Source organism: Anopheles darlingi, chromosome 2 (assembly GCF_943734745.1).
Source record: "Anopheles darlingi chromosome 2, idAnoDarlMG_H_01, whole genome shotgun sequence".
In the NCBI taxonomy this organism is placed as follows: domain Eukaryota; kingdom Metazoa; phylum Arthropoda; class Insecta; order Diptera; family Culicidae; genus Anopheles; species Anopheles darlingi.
Window position 1 is genome coordinate 64,744,255 of NC_064874.1, and position 11,802 is coordinate 64,756,056.

The 11,802-nt window shown below is 49.0% G+C and overlaps 3 protein-coding genes across 3 annotated transcripts in view; all 3 read right to left on the reverse strand.

The window, feature by feature from the left end:
* Positions 1-1,276: 1,276 nt before the first annotated feature.
* On the reverse strand, positions 1,277-5,388 carry LOC125959746 (facilitated trehalose transporter Tret1-like). The gene is made up of 6 exons (XM_049692657.1): positions 5,233-5,388; positions 4,933-5,165; positions 4,397-4,868; positions 2,369-2,823; positions 1,664-1,729; positions 1,277-1,594 (listed from the first exon to the last, which is right to left on the reverse strand). The coding sequence occupies exons 1-6, from the start codon at positions 5,285-5,287 to the stop codon at positions 1,424-1,426; spliced, it is 1,452 nt and encodes a 483-aa protein (XP_049548614.1). The 5' UTR covers positions 5,288-5,388; the 3' UTR covers positions 1,277-1,423.
* Positions 5,389-5,741: 353 nt separating this feature from the next.
* On the reverse strand, positions 5,742-7,874 carry LOC125959727 (facilitated trehalose transporter Tret1-like). The gene is made up of 7 exons (XM_049692620.1): positions 7,520-7,874; positions 7,204-7,439; positions 7,002-7,132; positions 6,582-6,922; positions 6,089-6,507; positions 5,961-6,026; positions 5,742-5,888 (listed from the first exon to the last, which is right to left on the reverse strand). The coding sequence occupies exons 1-7, from the start codon at positions 7,566-7,568 to the stop codon at positions 5,742-5,744; spliced, it is 1,389 nt and encodes a 462-aa protein (XP_049548577.1). The 5' UTR covers positions 7,569-7,874.
* A 585-nt stretch (positions 7,875-8,459) lies between these two features.
* LOC125959451 (uncharacterized) overlaps positions 8,460-11,802 on the reverse strand; it is a 27,033-nt gene continuing 23,690 nt past the window's right edge. Inside the window, exons 7-11 of the mRNA XM_049692274.1 lie at positions 10,135-10,279; positions 9,677-10,040; positions 9,275-9,606; positions 8,771-9,186; positions 8,460-8,705 (exon numbers count right to left, since the gene is read on the reverse strand). Of these exons, the coding sequence (XP_049548231.1) occupies positions 8,484-8,705; positions 8,771-9,186; positions 9,275-9,606; positions 9,677-10,040; positions 10,135-10,279 (1,479 nt within the window). The 3' untranslated portion in view covers positions 8,460-8,483. The remainder of the gene's footprint in view (positions 8,706-8,770; positions 9,187-9,274; positions 9,607-9,676; positions 10,041-10,134; positions 10,280-11,802) is intronic.

Genomic DNA, 11,802 nt, shown 5'->3' on the forward strand with positions numbered 1-11,802 from the left:
GTACCGAGGTACGGACCATGATGTTGCGGCGCGTTTGTCGCTTCTTTCTGGCCCTCGTTAGTACACCCGAGTTCTGCGAGATGACACTGGATGACCTCTCGGTGTTACTTTCATCCAACATTATCGGTGTGTTTGACGAAACGGACGTTCTGTTTGCCGTGTGTCTGTGGTTGCTGTACGATTGGTTCGAACGGTCGGATCTGGTGGATGAAGCGATGCAACTGGTCCGGTTCGAAGCTATGCGAGCCGCGGATCTGGGTCGGTTGTGTATTTTTCGCGAGTGTGCCGAACTGCAACCAATATTGCGCCATCCGACCACGAAGCAGCTGGTGGACAAGGCGTTGGCTTCGGTGTGTGCCCGCGAGTTGAACAGCGATGGTGATGTGCACTTCCAGCAGGCGGATCTCCGTATTCGGTTGCAGGCGGATACACCGGAAACGAAGGCGTTTACGGCGGGGGAACGGTGTTTTGATGGCTTCAACGAATTCATGGTTCTGATGCGCTCCGATCCTACCATTTGGCAAACGTTTCGGGTGGCCGGAGGAAACACGGGACCCCTACCGGAAGTGTTCGCTGGAATGGAAGGTGGACATTGAAGCCGCATGGCAGGGAAGCTGGGAAAATTGCCGTCGATAGTGCAGACCAAATTCATGTGCAAAGTACGCGACTACGTTTTGATGCTTTTTATTTGAGAATATATTGCTGTTTTGTGAGCGGTTTGTAAGGCGAGCAATTCAAAAGAGTAAATTCATGGGACATGCGAAAAAAACGCCTGGAATATTGTGCAATTATAAGGCAATTTGGCGATGTGCTCTCGTTATTTTATAGAGCGATTAGTATTCATGAGGAAACCATACTCTACGCATTAATTTAAGGGTCGCTAAAACGCCCACAAAACGTTGAGTTTGTCTACCTTCAGGCGTATCAACACTAGCGCCACCTATCGAGGCCGAGTGAGACGGCACAGTGCCGGACGTGACTTTCGCAACTGGACGAGAAAGACGGAGGATGCTGTGCTTTATGAACACTAAACTAAGCTAAAATAACTAATAAATGATGGTTTTAAATCAATCCTAGTCCAAATAAAAATTTCCAAACTTCAGTAAACCTTCAATAAACACTAAACCTCACGCTGAGAGAGATGATGATCAAATCGATCGATGGTAGTGATGATTTGTCGCACCAATTTCAGCTCTCAAATTTTCTATATTCTCTGGCATGTCGTAATTAATAATACTTAATTTTCGTCTGCGAGCATTACCCGCGGTCGTACCATCCGTTGGTACGAAGGTTAACTTATTGTATTTATTGTACTTTTTCATTTCTTTAGCCTTATGCCTACCGGAAAACCAGCTTCCAACTCTAACGCGATGGCCAAATCATCGTCGTGGGTTTCAGACAGCCTCCAGCGGACAGCCAACATCTAATGCGGTCGTTGCGACGGTTCGCTTTCCGGCACCGTGCCCGCCGGCAATGGTTTTCCTTTCGTTTCCGGCAGAAACCCGGTGATCAGCATCGCTCCGACCAGACACACCATCGCCAGAAGGCTCATCGTCCCCGGCAGTCCAACGGTTGCGAGTAGCGGAGGGAAAAGCTACAGAAAACCAACGATAGAAAGCGCTTGACAATCGAAACCTGCGATGCCGGAGGGCGGTAACGATACCTTGAGAAGCGCGAACGCGCACACGGCCACGATCGTCATGCAAATCGAGCTGCCAACGTTCCTCAGCTGCAGATGCCGCACTCCAGACAGCAATGATCATCGAGGAGGTGAGGAATGGATGGAAACAAATTGATAAAGACTCCAGACGGGAAGAAGAGAATCGCGAGCGAGACACCAAAAAAAAAACAGCGAAAACAGCGACAACGAACGAATCACCGAAGCGTTAGCATAACCGCCATGCATTTTGCAGTGCAGTTTCTGGCGAAGCGACAACAAAAAAAGTGGAATATTTCCATGGTGCATGCCTTTTGAGGGATGGGGGGGTGGAAGTCCATTATAGTGTTAGTTGCAATAACGATGCACGATCGCGCCACGGTCTCGGTGTGAAGACTCGCGGCACCGACCATGAACTTGGCGCGCTGTGCGACCATCCACGAATGCCAATGTCAAGGTTACGGTTATTTAGATAAACAAGGCGGCGCCGGCAACTGCCACACACACGCATATGATACGGCGCAATCTGTTGCGGTTCCAAAGTCCCAACATTCACACGAGGCGACACACAAACGGCGCGGTTACGCGACAAACATAAGCGAAAAGGAAGCAAGGGGCGCGGGCTACGGGAAGAAGCCGAGTCGAGAACGAGAACATCGAGAGGGAAAAAAACATTGATCCGCCGCCTTGGTGGTGGCCAGCGGCATGTACCTTGGCGGGCAATATTTCGGCCATCACGACGAACGGTACGGTGAGCAGTCCGAAGGAAGCGAGCAGAATGCTAAAGGAGAGACACGCCAGCGGAAGTAGCATCGCGATCGTTGAGCTACCGACGGTTGCTTCTTGCGGACGAAACTGGACGTAGGCGGCGAGTGTCAGGTATCCATTGGCCACTCCAACGCAGGACACGATCAGCAGTATGCGCCGACCAACGCGATCGACCAGCGCGAGCGAAACGATCGTACCGATCAGTTGGACCGTCGCCATGACGATCGGAGCGATGGAGGGGGGTAGCAGGAAGGCGGAACCGCTTCCTCCATCGCCACCATCGGTGGCCATCTCGAAGATAGTGGCCGCGTACGTAATAAGGGCAAGCGAACCGCTACATTGATTGAGAAACATCAGGAACACGGCCATCGCGAGTCCACGGCGTTCAGGGCCGCTAGCTAGAGAGAGAGAGAGAGAGACAAGCGGAAGACACGTAACGGGTGGTTACATAACGAGCATTTTCAACTCCTTTCATTCAAAGCGTTCCCTCTTTTGGGTACCGATAATGGTGCTCCCCGACCCCTTCCGAATTCGCCAACAATCATTCCTGAAATGCGCCGCGATAAGATGGGAACAGACGAAGCGGATCGTCGTAACCCTCGGTTTGTGCATTGCATTGCAGCAGCAGCAGCAACGATAGTCCCAACCTGCGTGATATGATGATGCAATTTCGTTTCGCGCAGCAAGGAACCCTCAACCACCGATCAGGGGCGTTGAATTCCCCGGGGCCGGGTGATAATGTGATTAGATTTCGCGCTTTTAGCGGTCATCGCAAACAGCCATCTCCGTGGCCGACCGGCGAGGCCACTCCCGCCCAAAACAACGCTCGCACTCACTCGCAACTCAATCGACACAAACACGACGTCAACGCCAACCGTGACCGCATGGAGCGAACACACCGGTCGGTCAGCGTTGGCCCACGACGCGTTCCGTACCGTCTTATCTCTCAAGGTCAGGTTTGTTGTATTCCCCTCGCAGTGGTCCAAGGATAACGATAACGGTGGCCGCGGAAAAGGGACGGAGTGACGGAAGGCCCCTATCGAGTCGGCCGGTCGGCGTTCATCATCTAACCGCTTCGATGGTCATCGTCATCGAATGCTTCATCATCGTCGCATTCCTGAGATGGAACTAGAGAAGCGCCGAATTGAGCGTTTCGCATTGTCTTGGGAAACTTGCCAAACCCGGGATGACGTTCAATATGGGGCAAAATTAAAATAGATACCAGGTTGTCCATATGAATTATTCCATTCGTTCCTAACTGAAGCATGATTATCAGCAATTGAAGAGCTCACATGATCACATTAAAAAGAATCCAAAATTTGGCTGCGTTAAACTCAGAACTAGTTTTAAGCTACTTTAACATCCATTTCCATACAGTTTTTGTTCAACGCGACCCCTATAAATAGTTTATCGGAAAAGGTGAGAGAATTGATGCACTTGAACTGAGTATCTGTAAAGTGTCATTGTTAAAGGTGCTCTGTGAAAGGGCATTTACACGCCTCGATGCTAATGAAATGCTTGCCATACATCGTTTGCATCAAAGATTATGAAGCTCTTATTAGAAGTCTTACGCTAATCCAAAAGACCAATAAGAAGACTTTTCTAGTACACCCAATACTCTGTAGCATCTGTTAATTCAAGTCTTGTTGTCTTCTAATTCAAAATATTGATGGTATCGTCATATTGAACATTACTAACTACATATAACCCCGAGATAATCTTCGATTTTCAACACTCCAATAGAGGCTAAGGTAAAGTGAAACTGGGAAGCTTTTTATGTAGACCATTAAAATCCAATGTAACCAAATTATAGAGATACTGATAACACAGATCCACCTTCTAGTATAAGCCACAAACAAGCACCATATTGTAATGGAAATATTGCAAATTTGAGTAATCAATATTCAGTTATCTATGCCAGGATGCACTACTAGGAAATAGAAAGAAGTGAAATGTTGTCACAGAACATACCAAAATCCTTCCAGCAGAGACCAGCATCCGGTTCTGTCTTTTCACGTTCGATCGCATCACACAGGTGTTGAAATTCGAGCCGGAATTGATCCGACTTCTGGAAGTGGCCGGCCACACCACGATAGAACATAAGCGATCGTTCGGCCTGTTCGTTTCGCATAGACCGTAGCAAACACGCGGGCGTATCCGGTAGCATGATCATAGCGAGAAGAAAGATGGCCGGTAGCACTAGCAGCACCAATGGCATTGTTCCAAACGACACCAAACCACCGACGATAAACGCAAGAACGGTGCCGGCATTAAAGCAGATCGGCAGCAACGACCCAAGGGCACCGCGTATCCGACAATCGGCTATCTCGGCCACGTACAACGGAACGATCCGGATGAGACCACCGCCGGCAGCTCCCGCAAACACTCGGCCCAAACATAACTGATACACATCACTCCCAAACAGCACACACAACCAGAAGGCCTGCAAAAGTAGGCAAATGTTTAAAGATGTCGCTAAAGATCCCGATCGGATACTGTTCGCTTACCACGTGAGGCACTGTGATGCACTGTAAAGCCCTTCGTTTACCGACGTAATCGGCTAGCAGTCCGAAAAGCGTAACACCGACCATACCACCGATGCAGAGCGATGAACCGAGCCACGATGTCTGTTCGACCGTCAGTGGTCCACCGGTCAGGTGTGTTTCGTTTGATTGCAGATAGGCTAGCGAAGGGGACACCCATCCCAACACGCCTCCATGGGCCAGTGCGATGATGTTCACTGGCGGTTAGACGTCTCAACAAAGACTTGCTTCACAATGTACTGCTTAATTTGACTTGTTACTTACCGGCAAAGGTACCCAGGAATTGATTTCTTATCGAAGCAAACGTTAGTGGATGCATCGCTAGACTTCACGGTGACACTAGAATGCAACAAGCTCTGCACCGATCATAAGCGTGGTCCTTCATGATCTACCGTTGGGCGCAGTGCCATTCTGGTCTTATCGTCTAATCTTCTCTCCAGCGCTTCCGGGGAAATGCAAATATCGTGCGACACTGCGCCACTATTATCAGAGACTGCAGGGCTAGCAATCCTAGTGTTTTGCAAATGGTTCGTCCAGTTGTATTATCAAAGGCATCTCCCATACCATATCGTCTCGAAGCACGTGGCAAATGTCAGATAACGAAGTGATACTTTCCAAAGGCAAATAAACAATAAATTTGACTTGTAGCTCAGTGATCCTCAGTGAGCAGGTTTTATCCTAGATAGATTTTTCTTTCATATTCCTTACATTCAAAATATCTGTATACAAAAAAGAGCGATCGCAGTACAATAATGTTGATCACAACCTTCAGGTCACGCTGCGCTTGGCGTCGCGATAAGGCTCTTGCCTTTAGTCTCAGGAATAATAAATAGGAAAATGGTTCCTCCGATGAAACATATTCCAGAGTAAATTCCGATAGCTCCGTAGAGATAGATGGCCTCTACCATGATAGGGAATATCTGGAAGAGGTTTCGTATTTCCGGTTTAGAAATCGTGTCTGCTCGTACAAGTTTTAGATCGCCGTTACTTACCTTTAAGCTGATAAACGAGAATATAGTAACTGAGACCATGCTGAGTGTGTTTCCCGCGTTGCATATCTGAGGGCAGACAATTCTAGACTTAGATAATGGTCCACAAACCTCTCCCTTGATCAACTTACTTTAGGTGGAAGCAGTTCTGGTAGCACGAAGAACGGTATACTACTCAAACCAACCGCGTAGAGAAATACGGTTGCTGACAGGATAACGATCGGGAGCCATTGGAATTCCAACACCCATTCGACACCGTTGATCACCATCCAATTAAAGGCTGCCAGGAATAGCAGTCCCATAGCGATTCCGAACGTCGAGATAGCCAACAACACCTTGCGTCCTATCAGATCGATAAAAACGAACGAAGAGAGCGTACCAAAGATCTGAACCGAACCCATGATGATGGTCGATGTGTTCGGACTTAGCGTCGACCCGACCGTTGCAAAGATGTAAGCGGCATAGGTCAGCACGGCGAAGATGCCACAGAACTGATTGACAAACATCAGAAACACCCCGATCAGCATTCCTAGCTTAGCTTCGCGCGTTCCTGTTTGATGGGATGCAAAGCAGAGACATTAACTGTTGCCCCGGAATGGCACGGGTGTACGTGAAGACACTTACGAAAATCGGCCACTGTAACGCGCGAGTTACCCTGCATGCTGTTCTCAATAAACTTCCGCATGTTATCAAACTCCTGACGGAACGATGACGACTTGCCGACCATTGAATCCCGGATGCCCTGATAGAACATGAAGGATTGCTCGGCGTCACTAACCTTATCCTGTTTGAGTAGCGTTTGTGGTGTGTCCGGGATAAGTAGCATCAGACCGGTAAACAGGGCTGGCAGTACGAGCATAACGAAGACAACCGTATGGTAAGACAGTACGTTGCCGATCACGTACATGAACAGTATACCCAGGTTGTTCATTAGCGCAAGGAAGGTTCCGAGAATTCCTCGAATTCTATAACGAGGAATACCAACACGTTACAGACAAGCATGGCCAACAGCGAAACCGGAAACATGATTAATCCCGTACTTACCGTTTATCAGAAATGTCCGCTACGAAGAGAGGAAATGTTACTATGATACCTCCGCCCGTCAAACCTGCCATAAAGCGTGCTATATACAGGTGGTAGACGGAAGTAGCCAGATACACGGTTATCCAGAACGCCTGTCAGTGAACAGGAGCGAGTTATATATAATGCGAGATTTTTCACACCATGTATATTTATTCTTGCTTACCGAGTGTGGAATTGCTAGTGCCTGTATGGACTTTTTGATACCGAACTTTTCAACTAGATAACTATACACGAACGCACCGCACAGTCCGCCCAGACACAGGATCGATCCGATCCAGGAACCCTGGTCAACCGTCACCGGACCTGTTTCGAGCACGGTTTGGTTCTCGTCCATCAGGACCGGTAGATACGGAGATACCCATCCCAGACCAGCACCGTGCGATAGGTTGATAACGTTTACTGTAGGAGTTGAAATAGTTTGGAATTTCCGGATAGCTGGACGAGAATCAACTAGAGCCTCATGCGAGCCTCAAACTTACTAACGCAGGTAGCAAGGGCTTGGTTTCGCACCCCCGAGGTAGACTTCATGTTGAAGAGAGATGACGAGAAACTCCCAAATTCCGTGAAAAAAACCCTCCACACGATCAGTTAACGCCCAGAGTACGTTTCGGACTACTAGGACAACTCACTTACTGCCCGGAGTTCACAGGCATCGCGGACGCTTTTAAACGATCTGTATAATCCGTTCCGTTCCTGTCGGACCATACCGCGCCATGTGTTTCGTCATAATCTGACCTGTTTTGTAAGATCCCACGGCGGGTCTTGGTGATGGCGTTGTTTGATAAGTATAAATCAATCGGAATGAGCAGGACTCACTGTCCCGACTGTCCATTCAAGCGCTCCAAACGCTCTCACCTCTTCGCTCTGTAAACAATTGTCGTCTGGTTTGAGGGGACATGACGCTGGAACGCGGACTAACGGAATAGCAGTTGCTAACCATGTTCATCACGCTAGGTACGTGTGTGGGCAGTGTTTGAAGGCCCGGGTGCTATGTGACGTCGTGAATACACTATCAGTTTCTAGCTTTAAGTTTGTAGTACAGACGACGATGAGCACGATTATAAACAAGGAACCTATCGAGCCATAATGGTTTCGCTGATGTTACGGGAAGTGCAGGAGATGAGAAGAACGAATTGACGATCATTGTGAAATGTAATGGTGGATAATTAGTTTTTCTACAACTTCCCGTGATTGCTTGTGCCATTTTTTAATTGAGCTATCTTCCTCACTAACTTACCCCAGTACATTGTGTTTTCGGTAGATTATTAACTTTAGTAAAGTCTATTGTTTGCAGTTTTCGTATAGATTCAATATACGATGATAGTAGATCTTTATTTCTATAGAGTTCTAATTGTGCGGCTGCTGCAAAAAAGAAACATAGGCTTCGAAAAATAAGTGAATACAAGGTAATACAGAACACAATAAAGTCATTTATTGGCGCATTCATCTCTTTGTGGTGATTCCAGTTTGTATATTCAGGTTCTTTCCCTTCGTTTCGGGTATCAAGAAGATAATCACAAAAACGGAGACAGCACACACGCCGGACGATATCCAGACCGTGCCATGGATCTGGATGCTCTCCATCAGAATCGGATAAAGCTTGACGAGCACGAACGCAAACATGCACAGCAAAGTTGCGCTGATGGTGCTCCCTATGCTGCGAAGCTAAAAAAAGAAAACAACGTCCGTAAGCTCAAGAATACTCCGCTCCAAACAGGCAATAACCATACCTTTGGTGGCATCACCTCGGGAACGATAAAGAAGGGCACGTTGGTTATACCGAGTGCCGCAAGGAACAAGGTAGCCGACAGTGCCAGTACCGGCAGCCACTCGAGACCGGTTAGATCATGGCCGTTGGTCTGCAGGTAGGAGAAGGCACCGAGAACGCCCAGTGCCAGACCGACACCGATCGCCGACAGGAGCAGCAGGATTTTGCGCCCAACTCGATCGATGATGGTGAACGACGTCAGATTGCCGCTAAGGTTGATGATCGCAACGATCGTAAGCGCCAGTGTCGGATCGATACCCGTCCCGGACAGCTGGAAGATCGTACCGGCGTACGTGAGGATGGCAAAGATGCCGCTAAACTGATTCAACGCCATGACGAACACTCCGATGAACAGGCCCCGCTTTGCCTCCGGTGTTGCTGTGAACGGATGGTAAATACGTAAACACAGTTGGTCACGTACAACGATCTCGATCGAAATTGGAAACCGATCAAACAGCGTGCTTACTGAAGTCAGCCCAGCAAAGGCGCGTCTTGCTGTTCTCCGCAACGGCCGTCTTCATCTCCTCGAACTCCGCATAGAAGTCGCCCGTTTTGGCGCTCTCGTCCGCAATGTTGCGGTAGAACATGAGGGATTTCTCTGCCTTGGCCAGCTCACCCTTTCGAAGGAGACACTGTGGTGTTTCGGGCAGGAAGCTCACTAGCAAAAGAAACGCTACCGGAGCGCAGAGCATGATCTTCGGCAGTACATCGTACGGCAGGTAACCCCCGGTGGAGTACACGAACAGCAGACCAATGTTGATGAAGATGATGGTCAGTGAGCCCAGTGTACCACGGATTCTAGAATGGAAGGAAAATGGAAATCAGTACTTCGGAATGGCAGGAATACCGGTGACTTTAGAACTACGACCTTTTGTCCGCAATGTCGGCTATGTAGAGCGGCACGACGCTAACGACTCCACCACCGGTGAGTCCACTGCAGAAGCGTGCCCCGTAGATGTACCAAACGTTATCCCCGACCAGTATCAACGTCCAGAGGATAATATGTGGCACGGACATGAGCAACAGGCCCACCTTCTTCCCAAGATAGGTGTGCAGCAGGGCAAACAGGATAGTGCCCGTCGTACCACCGATACACAACGTCGCACCGACCCATGATGCTTCCTCGACTGTGATAGGTCCGGTCGGTAGCGGTGTTTCCGGTGAGCGAAGCAACGGTATGATCGGTGCTGGCCATCCTACCGTCACCCCATAGCTGGCAGTTATTATGTGAACTACACGAGAGAGAGACAGAAAGAGAGAAAGAGGAATAGGATTAGCGAAATAGTATTCTTTGACATAGTCTACGTGTGACGCGGGCGTTTTCACTTCTCAAAACGGCTAGAACCTGATTGCGGAAAGGCTCTGCACAGATGCACCGTCTGGGTTCTGTAGGCTCAGGTGGCGGCGGTTGTAGATCGTTTCCTTCATCTTCTTCTTCCTTCGTTGCCATGCAATTCGGCCCCAAGACGCACTTTGTTTACGAAGCCAAATAAACCCTCCACAGCAAGACAAACACACTGCTCTGCTGCCGATTTAGTCGTTTGACAGTTATCTAATAGAGATTGCGTTCTAATATTAAACCCCCCTCTGGCCAGCGGTTGATGCGCTCAGGCATGCGCAAAAGGTTCTTTCGCTTGGTTTGGGCGGATTCGAGTAGTCAATACCGTGATTTGAATTGCGTCGTTACGATTTCGATTGTTAATCAGAAAATCAGCTGCAGATCTCTCGATGCCATCCGTAATTCATGGGCTGCTTCGATTATGGTGATTTGGTGACAGTCAGACTTTGATTGGAATAGTCAACTAGATCAAGCAAGCAGATCGCACCGCCCATCGGCCATCAACCGATGTGGCGAGATACAAGATGGAGCGAGGTCAATCGCCAACAGATCGTAAACAGAAACTGTTTTAAAATGTAAACAACATGCCGGCCGGAGATCGCTGTGGTTGATTTTAATTCCTCGTTTGCGCAAGACATCAAACTCTCGCAAATGGCCGGTCAATCGAGAATGTATTTATTCGGCCAGCGGTGCGGTCCTGGAGGAGTGGCGCGCTGTGTTTAAGCATCGATTTCGACATTTATTTTCAATTTGAATTGCCCTGTACCAGTTACAGGCAGCGGCAGTAACCAACTTTGTAGCCATGGACCTCACTCCAGTGCGCTCCCACAGCTGTTTGTGCTGTCACTAATTAACAAATTACACAAAAAGTTTCTGATGTTCGCTTCAAGTATCGCCGTGGAACTCTCGGAACTCTTGGCTCCCATCGTGTCGCCTCCGCCATACCGGCCCGATTGACCCAGACCGGCTTCCGGTTGCCTAGAAGCTTTCTAATGTTCAACAATGTTTGCGAGTTGACGCGACAGCGTTGAGCGCAGACCCAGCGCCCCAATCCAAGCCCAAGTTCCACCGTCTTCGTCATTTCGCACTTCCTCAAGCTTATCACAATCCGCGCACCGTTCTTGGAGTCGTAGTTTCGTGTTCTTGCGTCAGACATCCATCGCCATCGTGGCCTATCCGTCCGCTCGGTTCTGTTTGTCCATTTATTATTAAATGTTTGCCAAAGAGCCGGACGGCGCAGACTGGCTCTGGCGGCCGATCCATGTGGTTCGCACCTTAGCCAGGCTCCAACAAGTTGTGGTGGAGAAGATGGAGAGGGATGGGGGGGGGGGGAGGTCTTCACTGAGGTGTATCACTGTGGTGCACAGGTGTCCGGTCCGCCAACTCTCTAGCCCCAAACTATTAACGGCCAGCGAGACGCAAGAGGTTCAATGAACCGATGATCGTACGAACGAGTAGTGGGAGGTTGCGAGCGTCACTCACTTAGTGCGGTTTGATGACGTCGTCGTTTAAGCTTCTATCAAACCATCCGTGACTCCCTCACTCCCACCCCCCGGATTCCGGCTTCCTGCTTTGGTGCGTAGTACTTACCGGCAGCGATGGCACCAAACTGTTTCCAGTATCGTCGCGAGAGAAATTCCAAGAACATCGTGACT